Consider the following 22,008-nt stretch of genomic DNA (forward strand, 5'->3'; position numbering starts at 1 on the left):
GGTGTCTTGCTAAAATGTGACTCTGATGCTGTCTTTTTGATCAGATGTTTGTTCCTGGAAAAACCTTCCTGGGCACATGTAGGCTGGAAAAGGGGTAGAGTTAGGGACGGAGGAAGGAGAGGGAATGCCTTATGTTGGATGACAGCGATCCCTTTTGCCAATTAAGGAACGTTATTTGCAGTCTCTGAAAAAAGGTCCCGTCCAATTGTCAGTCAAAGCAACAGTAAATATGGAGGGGATTCTTGTTAGTGGGAACTGCAAAGAGATGATTAAGACTTCAGCAGTGGCAGTGAGAAGACCCTTCTGACTAAATATATATATTGTGTGTAATTTATTTACAGTGGAAAATCTTTCTGGGAACAGGAGAGACTATTCTGAATTACTGAGAAGTAAAATTCTAAATAAATACTCCAAACTTGAAGTTGTTCTATTCCAGAACAATAAGCTACTTTGTGTAATTTCAGGAAAGAAATAGCAGACTTTGAACAGCAGAAAACAAAAGAATTGGCTCAGATAGAAGAAGTTAAAAAAGAAGAAATGAGAAAACTCCAAAAAGACCGTAAAGTTTTTGAAAAATATTCCACAGCAGCTAGAGCGATGCCAGATAAAAAGGAGCGTGATGAAATTCAGGTAAGAAAAATCTAAAGATTGTTCTGATCTTCACAGTGAAACTTCAGCTTTTCACAGTTGTGCAATTTGGAATTTGTAGATTTTGTTAATTTGAAGGGGTTTGATAAGAGAGAATATAGATATATTCTCAAACTAGATCAAGATACCTGGCATCCATCAGTAGTTCCCACACTGAAAATCACAGGCGTCACACAAGTATCATTTTGCTTTAAAAAACAAAACACTACTGAAGAACTGTTATCCTTCTGTCAGACTCCCATAACAAAAAAGGTTCAGAATGGCAGTAACAAAGAACATGACATCAGACCAATAAACCTAAATCAAGTTACAAAATATTACTGTAATAAGTATGTTGCAAACAAATTCATTCACTGTAGTGAATTGAATGCAAAAATTGAACCTGTGTCAAGCATCATTCTGTCCATAATTGTTGCGTTCTAAGCAGAGTTTTATCTCATAATAGATGTAGATTATAATGTGTCTGTTGCATAAACACAACTTCTCATTTCCATCATGTTTAATCCTATCCCTTTGAAAAAGATAAGACCTGTTAGTCACTACTAGGAGTGAATAATGCAGTTTATTGTAATCTTGGTATTTCATAGATATCTTTCCCTCTATCTTTTAGAATTTTGGATTTCCTTTTTAATATCTTACTATAGTTAGTGATTGAATCATCCATTATTTTATGGTTAACTCAGTCTAAGGTGGCAATTATTTAATTCAAATTACTTAATTCCTGATCTCCTGTGAGCTTGTTTGGAGAGGAAAAGAGGAATAGAAAATGTGATATATATATTTTTTTGTCTAGCCAGACGTCTCTGTATAATAATGATACCTAATTATTATATAGCATTTTTCATCAGTAGATCTCAAAGTGCTTTACAAAGGTGGTATCGGTATCCTTATTTTACAGATGGGGAGGCTTAAGTTGTTTTTTAAATTAAGGAGGACAAAAATACAATCTTTAACACTATGAAGAAAAAGTCCTTTTCCTTCCCTAGGAGCTAGGGTGACATTCTGCATTACACTGCGCACAGAACTTGCAGCCCAGGGAGAAGGTGAGCTAAGTTGGCTTTTAAGCCTCCTTAGCACCTTCCTTATCTTGGGCTGCTCTGGAGGCTGGAGAGACCACCCACATAACTTAGGCAGCCCCGGGGAGAGGGACTATCTAAAATATTGCGGGTTGCCCAGAATCTCTGTAGTGCCGCAGCTCCATCCTCAGTATGCCCCTGAGGCCAGGTTTGTGAAGGACTCCATTTCCTGTACCAGGGTAATCCTTCCTCTGCCAGAACAAGGGCATTTAGAGCCCTTGACATTTTCATCTGGTATAAAGGGGCCTGAGTAGGGATGAAGCTCGCTGCCTGATGGGGAGAGAGATCAGGTAAGTTAATACAAAGTAACTCCTGTCTTTAGAAAACAAAACACACTTCCTGCCCTTCACACACAGAAGATTTCACTTGTTTTGGGTCACTGTCTTCTGTGCTGTCACTGCTAATGACGGATTACTATTTTCTCAAGTCCATGTTTTAATACAGCAGGAAATGACTGGCTTGTATCCCCCTACAAACAGTTGATCCTTATTTTTCTAAGGCTTTAAAACAGCAGCTTGCAGACTTGCAGGAAGACTTAAAGCGAAGAGAAGCAAAATGGTCAACTACTCACGGTCGCCTTAGAAACCAGATAGAAACTTTAACAAAGGAGAACACAGAGTTGAGGGAAGAGATCAAAATCATGGAAAGATTTCGTCTAGAAGTTTGGAAGAAAGCAGAAGCTGCTGAATGCAACAGGAAAGCTGAAAGTTCTGGAATGAATTTGAAGAGAGCAGAGTCTATAGTAAGTTGTGCTTGTTTTGAAGTATTTTAAACTGATTTTCTGCAGAGATATAGTGATTTTTTGTTTTCAATTGGTACTCAAGAGACCAGTTGGATGTTTCATTTAATTTAATAGGGGTGTATTGGTGTTGTAAGACAGTACACTGCTGTTGACTTCTGCTGCCCCTATAAACCTGGATCTTCACTGTATGGAGGTACCATGCTCTCCAGGAATCCTGCTAACTGAATTATTTTGGAGTTCAGTGGGAAAATCAGGTGCAACTGACTTTAGTGCCTTTGCACTCTAAAGATTAGCCAGTGAAACCAGCCAGTCTTCACTGAATGATTTCAGAGTTAGGCTACTAAAACTTAAAACTAATGTAAGGAGGAGTACACTCATACCTGGTGAACTGCACCAAGGTAAAATTTTGGGATTGTGCATGGTGAGGAAGCAGAGGAAAGAGAAGCTCAGTCTTTATTCTCTCCACAATATACTTTAAAAGTGTATAATTAACAGTCATTGCAATAAAAAATTATGGACAAGTGGTCTGTGTTGATGAGTGCTATTGCACTGTAATAACATTGCTGAATAAATCATTCTTGAATCAAATAAATTCTTGATTATGTATTTTCAGAGTCCACCAACTAGATTTCAAAAAAGCCAGTTTCTGTCTCCAGTTCCTCAAATAGAAAAGAGAAGCAAGATGAATGGGAAAGGTTATTCACAAGTAAAAGGTATAAACATTTATTCAATAGGAGAATCCTATTAACTCTTTTTAACAGTTTTAATGTTTGTTTACAGCAACTGACAATTGGTAATCTCTCTCTTCCTCAGGCAATCCATGTATTAAATAGTCCAAAAGTATAATGCATGTGGAAGTTTAACAGTCAGACTTAATGCTCTGATAAATAACAAATAGTCTTGGATAAGATTGTGGAGAAAGTTGTGGATACATCTCTTTCAATATGTGGATGTGTCCCTGATCTCCTTCCCACTCTGGGTACAGAACTGGGTATGGCCCAGAGACTGCATTGGTCAATGATCTCCTGGCAATGGATGAAGATCAGGTATCTGTGCTAGCCGTATTAGATCAATCAGCTGCCTTGGATACCGTTTTGATTGTAAGGTAGTGTTCTTGTGCCTACAGACTCTAGTGGGAGTACACAGGTCTGCTCTTCAGTGGTGTGATTGTTTTCTCTCTGAGAAATCACAAAGGAGGTAGTTGAAAGCAATTTCTGAAGACATCTGAAGTGGGAGATGTTGCAGGGTGCCATTCTGTCACCACCTCCTGTTCAACATATATATGGGGCCATTAGGCGGGTTAGTAAGAAAGCATAAAGTGTGTTTTTCAGTATGCTGATGACACCAAAATGTAAATCTGTCATTTTCAACTTGGATGATGCAACTCAGACAGCTTCTGATTAAGATTGGGCAATGGATGACCATGAGTTGGCTGCTCAATCTAGATCAGAATGAGGTGAAGGTAGAGATGGTGGGGAAGCAGCTGGATGTAATTGGTCCCTTTGATTTGAGGGAATACATCCACCATTAGTTACTAAGATTTGCTTTTTAGGAGTGATTTTTTTTTTTAAGATCCCAGCTGTTGTTTGACTCTCATTACAACAGTGGAACAGGTTTTTTTGTTTTCTACATCTGCGTTTGGCTAGGAGGTTGCAGTCTTTCAGATGTGAACCTTGCTGCTATTTGCAACAGTCTTAAACACATAGCTATGCACTCTGCATGAGGTTACATCTTTAAAATCATTCAAAGAATGAAGCTGGTAAAGAATGGTGTGGCTCACTTACTGAGTAAAGCATTTTGGCGGGAACGATGATGCTAGGATCTTCACTGGGTGTTTGTTGGTCTTTGGGTGCAGTTTAAAGTCTTGGCTTATGACCTATAAAGCCCTATCTGTCTTGAGACTGATGTACCTGAGAGATCGACTTTCTTTTGGTCCTATGTTGCCACAGCTACAGTCTGCAAAAGTGCCTAAGCTGGACATCCCTCATAAAAGAGTGGGTAGCTGGAAGGACATTTTCTGTTCTCTGTAAAGGTTTCGAGATGCTGGAAATAGTTCCTCTCACTTGTTCCAAATCTTCCAAGAATGCTGCAAGGACACACACTATAGGGTTATTTTGGAAAAGGACAAGGATGAGCTGCCTATAAATCAAAATGGGTAGAAAGGAGTCTCTGTAGGTGTTTTGCTTGCTGAGTTCCTATTGGCATGATTATCTCTGCTGTTGTTTTATTCTCTTATATAATAAATGAGTTAGGCGCCGAGAGCTTTGAAAAGGTGCCTTTCTTATTTGAATCTATACATAAAATATAATACAGATAGCGCATTTTATTATTATGACTTTATTGTAGCTCTCTGCTACCATAGCAAGCAATAATATATCTGAGGTAACACACTTAACTGGATATTCTTCTCAAGTAGCTGAAGATACTGCTTTCAAGTTAATACTGCACATGAGGTATGCAGATATCCAGTATAGTTTATCTATCACTCTGATCATTACATTTGCTTATAACACCCAAACGGCTTCTTGGCTGCTGAGATAATGTAAAATGAACAATTTTTATTGTTTTATATTCGAACAGGAAAGCCTTCTAGAAGACCTAAATTAGCACCTGTTAGTGATGGGAGTAACTTTGACGAGACAGTGACAACACTAGAAGCTTCTTCTAGAACTTTTATGATAGTAAGTCCTATACCAGAATGTTGTCTATTTTGACTTGATTCCAAATAATAGAATAGCTATCTGCATTACACAAATGTGCAGCCTGAAAAGTGATTTGTAAAACTGCCATAAGAACACTAGACAAGGTTTAGTAATGACTACAATATTAAACTACTCTCTGGCAATGCAGAATACCTGTACAGAAAATTACACTTCCATCTAGTATTTGGAACCCTATTTTTTTTGGTTACAGCAGGGAGAGATGTTTGGTGATGGAGATGTTCAATTGCAGCTAAGCAAACTATCTTACAAAATTTACCAAATTTTAATAAATGTTTGCAGAAAAAAGGATGTTTATCTCCTACCTGAAGAAAACAGTGAATTTTGTAAGAATGCAGGTAGTTGAGACATAATACATCTTTATAAACTATTGTATGTAGCATTTGCTAGAAGTATATGAAACATGAATAATGATTCTTTGCCTTGGAATCTGTTGTTACTGACGTTTTAAGTTAAGAACCAGATTGGAATTTGTTGGTAAAATGGAGCTCATAATCTAGGCAAAAGCTGATTGCCAAAACCTAACAGATCTTGTGTGGATTTGTCATTATCCAATAAGCTATATCAAACCTTTTCTCTAGGTGCTTTGGGTTGATGATTCTCTTGGTTCCTCCTTGCTTTCATGAGCTGCTTTCTCACAGCCACAAAAATCCCTCAAGTCTGGCTACTTAAAAAAAGATAACCTAACTTTATCACTTCTGGTATCTTTATGTTCCAGAAAAATCCCACAAAAATGGAGCCTGATTTTAATGCTGTCACATTCTGGGTTGCAATCCAGACCAGTGAGGGCATGTGTCGCCCCCTGCCTTGCAACTTGAGGTGTCTCACAATGCTTTCCTTTGGTGCTATAAGCTCCCAAGCTGGCCCCCTCAGTGGCTATATATAGCTGCAGCCTGCCAGCGCAGTCCAGTCACGCTCTAGCTTCCACGAGCCTTGGTTACCACTTGCATGGTGATCCCAACACACTTCCAGTACCAGATTTTCCCCCAAAAACATTTTCTGCCCTGTCCAGCTTTCTCCTGGACAGTTCAGATATTTTAGGTTTGTTGCCCTTCTAAGGGGATCCATATCCAACAATTTGTTACTTTTCAAATGGAGTTACCCCCACTATTCAGTTTAAAGACAATACTGGAGTAGTTTTTGATTAAAGAATAAAACAAGTTTAATTACAAAGAGAGAGGTTTTATGTTAGTATAAGGCATTAAAGTAGAAATGGTTACAAGAGAAATAAAGATAAAATGCTTCCTAGTACTAAAGTGTAACACTCTAGACTTGGTTCAAGGTGAAATCTTTTACCACATGTTCCCAGTAGACAGGCTAGAATTTGCTCCCAAAGGCTGTTTGTTTGGTCATCTTAGGTGAAAGAGTGAGAGGTGGACAGGGAGAGATACCTTAGGGTGTTTTCATGCCCTCACTTTATAGGTCAGCCCCCCTTTGAAATACATTTTCCTGAAGGCTACACTTAAATGAAGTTCATTCTTGCTGTGAGGCTGGAGTCTTGTGGTGAAAGGGGTTTCATGCTGTTGTTTGCTAAGATGTAGATGTTTGTTCCAGCCCCCCTTCCTTGCCAAAGAATGGCCATTTTGTAGGTGATTGACACCTGGCAAGAGGCTTGTCCTTTTGTCTTTGAGGAACAGGTTTATCCCCTCCCCAGACTTGTCTGATAAACTTCAGTCATGATTTCAATTTTATATGTAAAATTGCACACATTTCATCATGATATTATTGACAGCGAGTTATTAGTTTTCAAATGATTTCTAACAGGGCATAATTTGTACAGTGATTATTACAATAGTGTAGAGGGTATTAATACAGGGTTGCATTCTGTCACAGTTGCTTACTAGAGAAATATTTTCATTTCAGGACATGTCTCCTACTGAAACATGTGCGCCATTAGAGCACCCTACTCTTGTGTCTACAGGCAGTGAAGAAATACAGGGAGAAATTAACTATCCTGATGGAAAGGTAGGATCAGATTTCCTTAAAGAGGCTACAGAGAATAAATCTGGGTAATTATGTCACTCTGCCGGGGGAACTCATCTTTGTTAGGGCTGTGGTGCCTCTCTTGTTCAATTTATATATGGGGCTGTTGGGTGGGTGTCCCTTTCACTTGTGAGGCATTTAGAGTCTAAGATAAATGTTGTTAAAATCTAAATACCTAAATCACCATTTCATAAAAAGTGTATGTTGTAAACTGTTCCATATATACACACAGGATGGTTTCTTACTTGAGTCCAATTGGAAATGACCAAAGCAGCAAAAAAAAGGAAAATGAGGGTCTCATTCATTCCTTGTACACCCTTCCTCCAGCCCCATCAGTCTTTTGTCTTATACTTAGTTTAAGTTCTTTGGGTCAAGGATTGTCTTTTTATTCCGTTTGACTGTTAGGTTAGGTGCTGTACAGTGTACATGACTGAGGCTCCTGAGTGCTGTGATATTACAAATAATATTTCCAACCTCTATTTAAAATAAATTGGGCATCTGGCCCAAGAATGTATTTAACAAGAATTTATACAATAAAGGGGAAAAAAAACTACTTTCTTTGCTTATTGGAGAAATGGTTTGACAAAGTGTGAGGGAAACAGCTACCACTCTGAAACCTGTTTCAGGGATGTGGCTGACAAATTCATAAATGGCTATTCCTGTGTATTGCTTTCTGGTTCCACAACAGCATCTGTGGCTGCATTTTATTACTACTATTGGGTCAAACCAAACACCGGAAAGGATTGGATGAGAAGTGCAAACAAACTTTGGCTCTCAAAGCGCTCAGTATTAAATTCTGGGCAAAAGTCAGACAAATATTCTTCATCTAATGCTGGTTTACCTGTCAATAGCTAGAACTGTCAAACTGCTAAAATGGCCAGAGAATTTAATTTTAACTGAAATTGTTGAAAACTTTATACTAGTTTTATTGCTGAACATACACTTTTATGTAATTTACCTTTTAGGTTGAAAAGGTTTTAAAAAATGGCTGTCGTCTTATATTTTTCCCTAATGGAACACGGAAAGAAATGAGTTTGGATGGAAAGACCATAACTGTAACATTCTTTAATGGGGATGTGAAACAAGTTATGCCCGATCAAAGAGTGGTATGTATCCAAATAATCTTCCCAACAGTTTATATGGACAGATTTTTTTAGACACTTATGATCTATTCTTCTCTACAGATTTACTATTATGCAGATGCTCAGACAACTCATACTACATACCCTGATGGGTTAGAGGTCTTGCATTTCTCAAATGGGCAAATAGGTAAAAACTATGAACCTTTTATCTGTATACTTTAATTTGTATAAAAAACTTTCTGCAGTTATTTTGAAACAAAATGTGCACATTGTTACAGAAAAGCATTACCCTGACGGAAGGAAAGAAATTACGTTTCCTGACCAAACTATTAAGAATTTATTTATGGATGGGGGAGAGGAAAGCATTTTTCCAGATGGCACTATTGTTCGTGTGCAAAGGTAACTTTTTACTTTAAATATACCCGACAGGTTCCCATGCAATAGAGAGGGGGAGAAAGTTCTTGGCACACTGCAGTTCATCCACCCTTCCTTGAAAACTCATTTTCTGTGTACAGTACTTGTCTTCAAGTTAACACGGATATATTGTATGAAAAAATGAAAAATGAATGTATATAACTGTGTGGTATATCCACTAGTAATAGAAAAGACTTTTTAAAACCTTATTCAGCTCGAGAAGCTTACACTTGAACATGTTTCATACATCATGTCTGATATATAGAAGAAATGTAGCATTTTATACCGAATAATGTATTTACACAAAGTACATGTAGTAATCTGCTTTTAAGAGACAGGTGTCTAAGCATTCATTTATTTAATCGCATGTACTAATATAGGCCCTGAAACAGGAAAGCACATTAGCACATGCTTAAATACTTTTCCTGAATCAGGGACAAATTTATTTGGGCCTTCAAATGCTTCAGATAGGATGGTAAGCTATATTCCATGCCTTGATTTAACTAAATCAAGAATAAACTTTCCAAAGATGCATGTTGCTAATGATTGATACTTTTACACTTCAGTGATCTCTACTGCTCCTTCCTTGCTTTAACTATTAAGACAGCCTCTCAACTTTTTTTTTTAATTGCCTTCAGAATGCAGCTTTAGTATTGTTTTAAAATTTAACTGCAACAGTAGTGATCAGCTGAGATGGTATTTATCAACTTTACTGTGATTTAATGAAAGTTTTGTTTTTGACCACTATAAAGTTCTGGAAAAATAGTGCATGCTCTCTGAGAATCTTTACCAAGTTTCTACATTCAGTTAAACCCCTGCCTACTAACTTTTAGTATGGTGTTGGAATTTCATTAAGGCTGGCCCTGTCAGTCTATTTTATATTTAATTGTATACACTTATTTAATACAGAGATGGAAGCAAAACTATAGAATTTAACAATGGTCAGAGAGAGCTGCATACGCCACAGTTCAAGAGACGTGAATATCCAGATGGTACTGTCAAAACTGTGTATGCGAATGGACACCAGGAAACAAAATATGTCTGTGGGAGAGTAAGAGTTAAGGACAAGGATGGTAATGTTTTAATGGACACGAAATTATAACATGACTTATGAAACTCTTGTAAGCACTTATCACACCTAGCGAAAGTGTAGAAGTGTATATTTGTTAAAAAACTTTACCCAATGTATATATTGTACATAATTTTGTTTGTCTAAAATAAATTTATTTTTTAAATAGTGAAATTAAGGAGCTGTCTCTGACTTGGTCTGCCAAAACAGCTTATTTTGAGAAATTTCAGTCTGCTTTCATATGTGAGTTAAGCAGCTACTTCCTAAATTCTTTCAAGTAGCATATCTAATTATTTAGCACTAGATGCAATAAGTCTTGCTGGTGAAAGAAACCAAGTGCTGTTGTCAACTACAGGAGTTACAGTCTTAAGTGATTAAAACCTTATGCCTAAAGCCATGACCTCTTCATGCACAAGATCACTTTTTGAATTTAAGATCAACCCAGGACCTGCCCTGCCCCAGTCACTCCATTTCCCCCCTTCCCGCTGTCCCTTGCTCTCCCTTGCTCTCCCCCACCCTCACTCATTTTAACTGGGTTGGGGTCAAGAAGTTCAGTGTGTGGAAGCGGGGCTCCAAGCTGAGCCTGAGGCAGGGGGTTGGGGTGCAAGCTCTGGGAGTTTGGGTGCAGGTGGTCACACTGCACCTAATTTCTTAGAATCCACTGGACGTTTCATGAGTTTTACCTATTAGTGTTGTGTGTGGTTTATAGATCCAAAATCCTTCAGGGATTGTCACAAATGAGTGTAACAATCTCAACGATGGAGTGCATCGGCTAAACCTGGGACAGGCATGAGGGCTGCAAGCTCTTGAAGTTTGGTGCAGGGGGGAGGTGAGCTCTCTAGAAGGGGGGCATAGGGCTGGGGCAGGGGTTTGGGGTGCAAGAGGGGGTGCCAAGTGCAGGCTCTGGTTGGGAGGCACATACCACAGGCAGTTTCCAGTCAGTGGCGTAGAAGAGCTCAGGCAGGCTGCCTGCCTGCCATGGTCCCATGCCAGTCCTGGAAGCGGCTGGCACGTCTCTGGGGGAGAGGGAGTAGTGGGGTCTCCATGCACAGCCTGTGGCCACAAGCACTGCGATCGACAAGTTGGTGACCATTGGCCTAAGGGTTCAAGGAGATTTTATATTAGACATTAAAGAGAGATGCTAAAACTAATTGCCAGCTGATAAGGTTTTTGGTGCTAGAGCTGAGTCCTTACTGGCCAGGAACATAAGAGCTAAGCTGCATGTAATGCTGCAAGACCACCTGAAGCAGAATCTAAGCATCAGTGGTGCTTATCACTTTATTTAAGCAGCATATAAAATGTGAATTCTAACATCGGTTGATACTTGGGACTCACCAAATGGACTTGTTGCATGGCAAGAAGGGGTTAGTCACTTTACAGAAACCCAAGTTCTTCCACAGGGACATAAGACATAACTTGGTTCTCCTGTGCGCATGCTTGTGCACTCTCAATTGGGCATGCAATGTAGTATTTGCAGGCCCATGCTTGCACAGAGCAGTTCCAGTTGCTCAGAGCGGGGCATCCAGGGAAGTACAAGCCTGCTGCCACTCAGTTCCTTAACTGTGAAGTCGAATTCAACAGCAGAAGAGAAGGAGAGCAGGAGGCTGAACACCCCGAAGGTGAAAACATCTCAAAGACCTCATTACTGGGAGGCAAGAAACCTCTCCTTCAAATATATGTCCCTTACGGGGGCTCCACTGTAGGAACCTCCCAAACAGTAACTCAGTGAGGTGGGGGGTGCTAAAGAGTTAAGTCCAGGTCACTTTGAATGTGATGTCTCTGGAAGCAAGAAAGATGATATAATACTTGGCAAAGATATGGATAGAAGACACAGTAGCAGTCCAATGTCCTTCAGTGGTGCTATAGCTGTGGACTGAACACTAGTGCAGTGGTCGGCAGTCTCTCAGAACTGGTGTGCTGAGTCTTCGTTTATTCATTCTGATTTGAGGTTTTGCATGCTAGTAATACATTAACGTTTTTAGGTCTCTTTCTATAAGTCTATAATATAACTAAACTAGTGTTGTATGTAAAATAAATAAGGTTTTTAAAATGTTTAAGAAGCTTCATTTAAAATTAAATTAAAATGCAGAGTTCTCTGGATGGGTGGCCAGGACCCAGGCAATGTGAGTGCCACTGAAAATCAGCTCGCATACCGCCTTTGGCACGTGTGCCATAGGTTGCTTACTCCTGCACTAGTGGAATGTGCTGTTACTCAGGAGGGGTTGCACGGTTGCATTTTCATAGCAGATCAAGATGCAACCTGAAACCCACTTCGACAATCTTAGGATGAAGGACCAATCTGTTTTCCACACTATCTGCAATTGATTCAAGTAGCCTAGGAGAGACCTGGAATGGTTTAAGTTCTGTCCAGCTAGAAGGCAAATGCCCTTCTGACATCCAGTGAATGAAAGTTTTATTCTTCTCTGGAGGCATGAAGTTTTGTGCAGAAAACTGGCAGGAAAATTTCCTGGTAAGTGATTTCAAGGAGACCTCTGGGAGAAAGCAAGGATGGAGATATAACCTTGACTCTGCAGAAGGTGATGGTGATTAAGATCAAAATTTTGAGAGGTGGGGGGAGGAACAGGTTGCCACCGTTTCAAAGGGACTTAAAAAAAAAAAAAGTTTAAAGCCAGGCTGAGGTCCTCGGGGCGGGCAAGTTATCAAACAGGAGAAAACAAGTTGCATGGGCCGTTAAGAAATCCAGTAGCTGTGGTGTGGCCAAAGACACTTAAGTTCTGGCTAGGTTAGTGGAAGGGTGTCTCAAATGAGCTCTATCGCAGCCTGTGTTCTGAATCCTAATACATAGTCCAGGATCTTGGAAAGTGGAACTTCCAAGGCTAGAGAAGATGAGATGGAGTACCAAACTGGAAGCACTTCCACTTCTGGGGGTGACTCTTGCAAATACCAGCCTCTCTTGGATAAGGGAACTGACTGAATTTTAATCAAAAAGGGCAATTCGATGCTCTCAGATTCAGGGAGGAGGGGTTAGGACAGATGGGGGCCCTAAGTCATGTGTCAATATGCCTTCATGATAGGAAGTCCAAGGGGCATTACCTTTGAGAGAGAGAGATGAGGTTTGAGTACCACACTTGTCTCAGCCAAGCAGGGTGCGATGAGGATACCTCACAGTGCAGCTTGAGAAGGGTCTTGAGAATTTAATGGTATAGGTAGTTAAGCATAAAGAAGAGTCCAGGTCATGGTGTTATCAGGGAAACCCCTGGAGAGTTGTGGCCATAAACTCCCTTGGAGTAGAACAGATGACATTTTTCATTGTTTGGATAGTGAAGAGGACTACCCTGGTCTGGCAGATGCTACGGAAGCTAGTTTTGTGCTCCTGTTTGTGATCTTGTTAGAAGTGCCTGCGCAGGGAGTCTGCAATTATATTTTGGAGGCCTGGTAGATAGACTGCTGCTATTTCTACCCAATGGGAGATAAACCAGTTCCATAGCCTTAGTGACTTTGCGCATAAAGATGGACAGCTTGCTCCAGCTTGGCAGCTGAAGTAATACATTGCTGCTTTGTTGTCAGGCATTATCCTGAGTGACCTTATATGGCATGAAGGAAGCATTGGCAAACACATCATACTGCTCTTAGCTTCATTATAGTGATATTGAATGCAGATTCCTGTGCTGGCTATTGGTAGGTGGACTCTCCATCCCAACAGATGCATGTGCTATGCCTTTGAAGGTGCTGGATGCAAAAATGGGATTCCAGCACAGACCCTCCATGGGTCTTTCCACTATCTAAGAATCCAACACCTTCTAAGCACTTTGATGCATTTGGACAGGCTCTGTGTGTTTGGGTATATGTCTGGAGGCATCTAAAGTGCCTCCTTGTGTAAGTAGTCACATACATAGAGGCTGACATGACCCAGACCTGTGGAGAAGTCCTCGCCATTTGTGGGCTGCACTGTAATGCCAAAATTAGGTTGGACTGGGTGGAGAATTTCTCCTTAGGTTGGTAGGCTCTTGAAGTCCAGAGTAGCTCCTACAAAGTCTGTACTGCAGCTACTATGGATTTTTTTTGTGGCTGATGTGAATGGCCAGAGATTGGAATACTGTTAGTGCGCTGGATGTTGCCAACTGGACCTCTTGGGGCAACCAGCCTCTGAGAAGCCATCCAAATAGGGGACCACTGAACTTGAGGTGAGCTATTACCAGAGAATTTTTGTGAATACCCTGGGGACCAGGAGAGTCCAAAGGGGAAAACCTTGATATTGACAGTGCTCTCCCCCATAGCACAAATCTTAGGAAACACTTGGAGGGGTGGATGGCTAAATGAAAGTAGGTGTCCTTAAGGTACAACAACCCAGTCTCCTGGATCTAAGGATGGAATGAAGGTAGCTAATGTCACCATTCTGAAGTGCTGTGCTAGGACAGTTATTTTAAGTCAAGGATTGGTCTGCATCTCTCTTAGGAACAAGGAAGTAATTGGAACTGAACTCTCTTCTGATGAGACTGGTCGGGCTGGTTCTATTGCTCCCAGAAGGAGAAGGGTCAACTTGATTTAAGAGTTCCTCATGAGAAGGATGAAGGGTAGGGCTCAAGGGCTGAACAGAATGGAAGTGGATCATGTAGCTTCATTTGACAACCTCCAGTATCCATTTGTCTGCGGTAATGTGCTCCTAGGCAGGTAGGTAGTGTGATACTCTTTAAAGGGGAGGGGATAGTTGCATGAAAGGTGATCCATTGGAATGAATTACTTTGTCCTCAACCAACATGTCAAAAGTGCCTCTTAGAAGGAGGGGCTAATTGGGTAGAAGTATGCCTGGGAGATACCGTTTTTTGTGGGCTCCTGCTGCTTAGAGAAAGTGTGCTGATGGTATTGGAATGATCTCTAACTTTGGGCAGGTTGAGATCTACTAAAATGCCTTTTCATTACAGGCACATAAATCCCCAGTGATTACAAGCTATTCTGGTGTCTGAGTATGTGGAAAGAGAAGTCTTATGTTCACCGAAGAGCATAGGCCCTTCAAACACAAGGTCTTCCACTGTTTTGAATTTTTCTTGGAAGGCCTGAAGACTGGAGCTGGATGCTGCTCTTGTGACCACTACTGTGGCCATGGACCTGGAGGCTGTGTTGGCAGTATTTTGGGCAATTTACAGGGAGGTTTTCACAACCAACTGTCCTTCAGCAGTGATAGATTGAAGCTGATCTTTCTAGTCTTGTGACAAGTGTTCAATAAAATGTGTAATTTGGAGTATGTGTTAATCATATTTTGCCGTCAAGGCCTGGTAACTGACAATACGAAATTGGCAAGCAGCTGAGGAAAGCTCTTCCTTCCTAGCTAGTCCAGCTGTTTAGATTCTGTGTCAGATGGAGAGGGTCCTGAGCAAGCTTGATGGTTCCTCATTAGTTGCATCCACTATAAGGGAATTTGGATTACAGAGGCATTAGTAGTATTCTATTCCTTTCAGAGAGAGAGAGAGAGAGAGAGATGTGGGATTGTGGCAGGTGTTTGCCACAGGTATGTATGGAAGATAAAGCCTCAGTGATTGTTAGGATAATCCTTACCTGAGGATTGATGTTCCAGATATCCACCAAGGAATGTTTCAACTTTTGGACTTCCTCTAGTGGGATCTGAAGTCAGTCTGCTAGCCTTTTCATGATGTCCTGGAAGGTCTTAAAATCAGTGTACAAGAGTGGTGATGTTACTGCATCATTCAGAAATGAACAGGACTTTATAGATGGAGATGAGATCTCCTTGGCATGAGACTCTTGCGCCTCTTGTATATCATCTGGTAGGAGAAGTGGGTGGTACCACTGTGCATGGTACCATAAAATGGTCTATAGGTGTCACTGGTGGGTACCAGTGCTTTCTCTTAAGCAGTGCTGGAGTTGGTCACCATTGGTTCCAGTAACCCCACTGAGGGGGATCAGGGACAGGACCCCATGATCAATCTTTAGACCTCCAATAAGTGGTAGGTTCTCTAGGATCCTCTTCATGAAAGGATCTCATGGGGATAGGTTATTGAGGGGATGCCTGAACAAAGATCTGAGGAATCTTCCCACAATTTAAGGTATATATGTGATGGGTTGCCTCCCTTAGAATGCCACCTGATGTGCTGAGCCTGCCTGCGGTGCCAGCCTGGATACCTTTTTTACCTGTCTTGCTGAGCCAGGCTATTAAGCCTCCTCCACCGCACACACAGGCAGGGCCACTCCCAACTGCAGAACAAAAGACACTGAGATCAGTTCAGAGAAGGCTCATCTTAAGGGACTTGCCCCAGCACTCAGGTGTCCGCCTCCCTTGGAGTGCAGACCCAAAGGTATATCATGAAATCTGCCTCTTCCCTCAATGTGGAGGAAGGTATGCACAGCCTCTTATTCTCCTCCTCCCCTCCTGCCAATTATGAGTAGCACAAACTGGGTTATATTATAAACAAGAAATAAGTTTAACTACATGAAGGTTTAAAATCCATGTGCATTTTATATAACAACCTGGGATATGGCTTGTGCCAGCTCTTTTCCAGACCCAAAGTTCAGAGTATGGTCAAGAGACCAGAGGCCTAGCAAATAGCAATCAGCTAAGAGAAAGCTGGGGTAAACAGATAATCTTGTTTTGCTAAAATAAGACTAGTCAGCAAGTTGCCAGGTGCTGGCACTAAGAACGAAATAATTGTGTCTTATTTAGAGTTGCAGATTGAACAAAGGATCCCTGTTCCTATTGTGTGTGTTTCTTCTGTAGCGAGATGTTCTTCCCACAGATCCAGCCTTGAGTTTATGAAAAATTGGCATCCTCCCACCTTCCCTTTCAAGGGACCAATGCCTACCTTAAAACACAAAGGAGACAATCTTTATTGACATATACTTTCATTGTTTCTTTGTCCAGCAGATACATTCCTAGGGGTTAAAGCAATCAGAGGAGCTACTCCCATCCTATGGCCCCCAAATCAGAATTCAATATATATATTATACTAAACATTTTATCAAAGTATTAAATGTTAACTTGCTAACTTGAGAGCATGGGTGGAGACATTTATGTAACCTGTTAGCACATTAGCCAATGCTTATCTTCTCTTGCTGCAAAACCTGTCCTGGGGTGTGGAACTGCCTACCCCATCACTTTCCACTGCCCATGAAAAATCCATATTCCATTGTAATCAATTGACTGACAGTGTCTCTGAGCCTAATAAGCAAGGTGACACTCTGCCAATACTGTGTGTAATAAACTCCTATGCTTGACCTCTACAGGGTGTGGATTTTAAGGGAATATAGAATAATTAAATATCAGGGTTGGAAGGGATCTCAGGTCATCTAGTCCAACCCCCTCCTCAAAGCAGGACCAATCCCTAGACAGATTTTTGCCCTAGATCCCTAAATGGCCCGCTCAAGGATTGAACTCACAACCCTGGGTTTAGCAGGCTAATGCTCAAACCATGGAGCTATCCCTCCCCCTGAAAGATAACATAAAACAAAACATGCAAGCTAAGCTTGTTTCACTAAAGAGATTGGTTACAAATAGTAATTTCTTACCCTAGATATTGTTGCAGGCAGATTAAAGATAGTCTTGAAAGGCAGCTGCACTGATCTCTACCTTGAGACCTCAGGTATTACTACAAGCTAGATGCCCTTCCAGCTTGGGCTCAACCCTTCTCCCCCAGTTCAGTTCTTGCTTCCTGGTGTTTCTCAGTGTCTCTTTGGGTGGGGAGGCAGAGAACCATGATTATGTCATTGCCCTGCTTTATATAACTTTTGTGTGCAGTGGGAACCCTTTGTCTCCCAGTGGAAGAACACAGGCATTCCAAGGCGTGGGTCCAGTACCATATGACTCAGACCCATGTCTCTGCAGGGCTGTGGCAGCCATTACGCATAGGCTAGCTGAAGTATCCATAGGCAGACTAATCTTTTTCACATTCCATTGTCTTTGCTAACAACTCATTAGCCCTGTCTGGCTTTTCCATTATTGTACCTGAAGGGCTGCTTGGGGGTGATATCTTAAGTAACACATTTAAAATACAGATATAGTCAATATTCCTAACTTCATATACAGAAATTATACAGGCATTCAAATTGGATATCACATTCAGTAAATCATTACCTTTCCAATGCTATTTTACATGCACCATCTTGAATAAAGTATCTCTCCATTATGTCATTAATTTCACTCAATCATCTTCATGAATATATGTTTATGAAACATCACACTATGGGAAGGCCTTTCAATGTCCTAACTAGTATCAAAGACTGGAGACAAACAAATTGTAACTTGTTGCTTTCGTATTGGTACTGGGGAGGTAGATCTTCCCTAATTATCTCTGATGAACCTGAGTCATGAGATCCTCTCACAAAAGGAACCTGGAAGGAGGTGGAGGGTTCTGATAGCTTTCAAATGAAGTTTGGGTGAGTGATGCCCAGTGAGATGGAGGCTGTCATGGTACTGTCCTCTCCCCTTTCAGAGGTATGGTGATACAGGGCTACTATCCATGCTCCAGTACCAGTGTGTCTTGCAGTGCCACATTTTGTCAGATGGCGCTGCTGCAGTAGTTGCTCTGGGAGTGGGAGCTATGTCCAAACAGGATATCTTCTGCAATATGGACACCTCACTACTGGAGTCAGTTGGAGCCTCTACTGTACCCATAAAGGGATGAGGACTCCTGAGAATGAATCTGATAAGATGATCAGTCTCTTATCTTTGTTTCCCTGCGTGGAGAGGTATTTTCCTTTTTCTTATTGGCTAGTGCTGCAGACAAAAGTAGCAACTGGGACCAAGGCAGTCTGTGCTGTAGAGGCCACTGTATATGAGTTTGTTTAGTTTCTCTCTTTCTTGGATCTGCCATTGAAATCCAGACTGACCTTGTGATTCCCCCAAATACTGCAGGCAACTAGAGTGTTCGTCACAGTGGGGAAAGAACCTGTGGTAAGTCTCACAGGTCTTATACCCCAAGGTCTCAGGCATGACAAAGTGGGCTTTAACACAAAAGATCAAAGAAAGAGGAGGCGATGGAGGACTCCAACCAGTACAGTGCTAAATAAAGATATAAACTGATAGTAGTGTTTATTTCCGTAAGCCCAATAAAGAATTCAAAGTAAAGGTGAGAAGCTGTATACCATCAAAGGAACTGAGGCGCAGTGGGTTCACATCTGCCTTTGTACCCTTCTTCTGAGCATAAGGTGCTGCTCTGCATAGGCATGCTCCTGCAGACACTATTTTGCAGTCTCAGACTGGGATTGCAAGGGTGTGCATAAAGTGTACAGTGGACCACCCATACTGACATACTCCAAAAAACTTTCCTTAACTTCCCTTTTATTACAGCAGCTTCTCTCCAGTAAATGGTAAAGTTGCATAGAGAAGTGACAGATGCTGCTGTGCTTCTTCGACATAATGATGTAGCTTTCACTCTCAAATATTGTGACTGAAGATTGTAGAGTACAGTGATAATCCAAAATAATATAATATCAAAGTCAAAGATGGAAGAAAAGCACATGATCACACCACAGGAGTGTGGGCTTCAAACAGCTGAACTAGTTCCATAACCTCCCTGCCTCAATTTCTCCATCTGTAAAGTGGGGGGCAATTCTTCTGCTTTACAGAAGTGGTAAGATGTAGTGCTTTACTGGTTGGTATTAAATATAAAACAACTATGCACTATGAGACAGTTCCTTCCCCTGTGTGCCTGTTGTGCTGAGCTGGGCCTTTCTAAGAAAATACATTAACTTGATAAATAGTAGCAGTTCCCTCTACCACCGTGAAGGAGGTAAGATTTTGCTAGGAGCTACTAGCCACTGGAAAATGTTAAATTTTAGAAACAGTCATAGGTAGTAAAAAAAAAAAATAATGAGAGCAATAGATCAAACACTATGAATTCTGCCCATTGTACAGCAATGGTTCCATGGGTGCCAGGCCACCATGAAAATGTTATCAAGCAAGATATTAAGTTTTCACTACATTATACCTTTCTTCCTTAAAAGAAAGCCCGAACTATGACATCAGTAATTACGAGGTGAGAAAATGGCAGTTTAGCAAAAACAGACTCAAGCCATTGGAACTGGTGGTTATAGTCAGGTAGCAAGGCCTATACAGTAGGTACTGGAAAGTTTATGGGACATTCAAATTGGACACTTCAAAGAATAAGACACAATATTTCATAGCAAACTGGGGCTCACGCAAGAGATTCAGGTGCTAGTATTTAAAAGAATGTATGAAATGAAACAGTCAAACTTACCAGGAGTCTGTAATTGAACAGTGTTCTAAGAATAATGCAAGATCTGCTAGAAGTCAACCAAAATAACTAGTTAAGCAGAGTTTTCCTTCAAAATAAGGTGACATTAAAATAAGCATTTTAAAATGGGCAAACAAGGGAGAAAAAGAAGACAGACGTAATTCAGTATGCTACATTAACAAAATAGACACAGTACACCAGAAAGGACATTGTCAAAGCAGAGGCAGAAGAGCTAAATCCAAGAGGGATTTGGGTGCCCAGTCTTAGGACACTTAACTTTTAGTTGCCCTGTTGTCCAATGAAATCCTCAGCGTAAGTGCCCGGTCTCCTCATACAATACATGGGGTGAGTTAGGCACTTAAGAATGGGATTCACAGAAGCCAGCATGCTGAGTGGGGAGCTGCTTTAAGTTCCCCCCTTCAAGGGAGTCAGGTGCCTCTCTCTGCTTGGGGATTCACAGCTGTGAACCTCTTCCTGGAGTTGGGGCTAACCTGATATATATGCCTTTCTCAAAAAGTAGACACCCTCCCATCCCCTTATAGCAACAGCACTTAGGGACTCAGTTCAGAGAGAGGGAACCTGTTTCAAGATCCCTCCCCTCTCCCTGCTTGATTTGGAGCAGGGACATACACTTGGGTCTCCCATATCCCACATGACTGCCCTAACCACCAGCTAGTCTCTTTCTCTCTGGCACAATTAATATTTATATAAAGTAGAACAGCTTCCACAGAGGACAGAGAAAGACCCATCTGTGAATATCCCATCGCCTGAGGGGGGTGGTGATGTTAGGGCACTCAACTGGGATGTGGGAGGTCCAAGTTCCTGCTCTAAATCAAGCATCCAGTAGAGTGCCCTAATCACTCTTGCGTATTCTAACACTAATGCTAACACTCACACACACCCCAATCTGGATGGCCCCAGCACTTTTGTGGGAAGTGTGATCTGGTTAATGTGCTCAATCACTGGATGCAGCCCTGCACCTGAACACTGGGAAAGACCTAGTTTGTGAATTTTGCTGGGTCTTAGGCATGAACTAGGGGGTCAAGCAGCTCGGCTGGGTCAGAACTTAAGTGGTTTTGAACATGTTCATTCGTGGGAATTTGGGCCCCTACAGGCTTAGGCAGCAGCTGAGTAAAGTTCTGAGGATCATCCGGGCACCTAACTGTTGGACTTAGGTGCCTAAAATTCCTATGTAGAACTAGCCCAATTCCTCTTTACTCCTGTCTGCTGAGAGAGGAACTGGAGCGTGCATTTAAGCTCTTCAATACACATGGCCCATAGATAAGTCTTTAGTGAACACCCAAAATATTGGTATGATGAGAGCATGTTCATAAGGAGAAATGAAAACCTTGCTACAATAGGTACTAAGAACAGAGAACAGTTTATAAATGCTAGATATTTCCAGGTGGTTATTAAGTCATTAAAATTCTGAATCATGCTGTAAGACAATGAAAAATATGCCCAGAAAAGCTGAACAACTTTGGGAGACGTTGCTCTAAAGGAGGACTATGGTAACCCTTGAGACTATTACATTAGAACTAGGTGAGCAATCTTGAGAGACATAAATAAGCCATTTCATATATGAGACACTATGTGCCAACATTAATTACTTCAAACACTCAGGTCACTATCATTTTGTTCCTTTATGTTCCCCTCTCATTTGATAAGGAGCTAGAAGGCAGTTCTTTGACAAGACACTTGAGCATATCCATTTCATTGCCTCCCATCCTTCTGTGACAAATCCACAAAGGGAGTACCATTTTTCCTATCCCAAGACTGTCAGAACAGGAATCACTACACGGCAGGAAGCAGTAGTGTGGATTGTTCACGGGTGCCTCAATCTTTATGTTCTGCCTCATGTACAAACAGAGTAATAAAGTGAAAATGTCAAGACCCTCAAATTGCAATCCTGTCCTTGATGCTGGACTTGTCATTTTGCTTTGGAGCTTTGAAACCCACACTCCTCAGATGATATAAACGAGGTAACCCACAACTTACTGCCTTGTACAAGTATGAAGGAAAAGCATCCACAAATTAAAGAAAAGTGTTTTCTTTCAGATGCAAGATAAACAAAACAAATATTTATTTTAACATTATTTTTCCATATTATG

General features: G+C 41.1%; 1 protein-coding gene across 2 annotated transcripts in view; it reads left to right on the top strand.

Moving 5' to 3' along the window:
- The window catches only part of CENPJ (centromere protein J), a 36,068-nt gene extending 26,156 nt beyond the window's left edge, over positions 1-9,912 (top strand). For both annotated transcript variants that reach the window (XM_050927736.1, XM_050927725.1), the window contains 9 exons: positions 465-630; positions 2,224-2,466; positions 3,080-3,179; positions 5,047-5,147; positions 7,050-7,151; positions 8,135-8,275; positions 8,354-8,438; positions 8,530-8,650; positions 9,575-9,912. In XM_050927736.1, the coding sequence (XP_050783693.1) occupies positions 465-630; positions 2,224-2,466; positions 3,080-3,179; positions 5,047-5,147; positions 7,050-7,151; positions 8,135-8,275; positions 8,354-8,438; positions 8,530-8,650; positions 9,575-9,767 (1,252 nt within the window). In that variant the 3' untranslated portion in view covers positions 9,768-9,912. The remainder of the gene's footprint in view (positions 1-464; positions 631-2,223; positions 2,467-3,079; positions 3,180-5,046; positions 5,148-7,049; positions 7,152-8,134; positions 8,276-8,353; positions 8,439-8,529; positions 8,651-9,574) is intronic.
- The last annotated feature ends 12,096 nt before the right edge of the window (positions 9,913-22,008 follow it).

This window comes from Gopherus flavomarginatus, chromosome 1 (assembly GCF_025201925.1).
Source record: "Gopherus flavomarginatus isolate rGopFla2 chromosome 1, rGopFla2.mat.asm, whole genome shotgun sequence".
NCBI classification, from domain to species: Eukaryota; Metazoa; Chordata; order Testudines; family Testudinidae; genus Gopherus; species Gopherus flavomarginatus.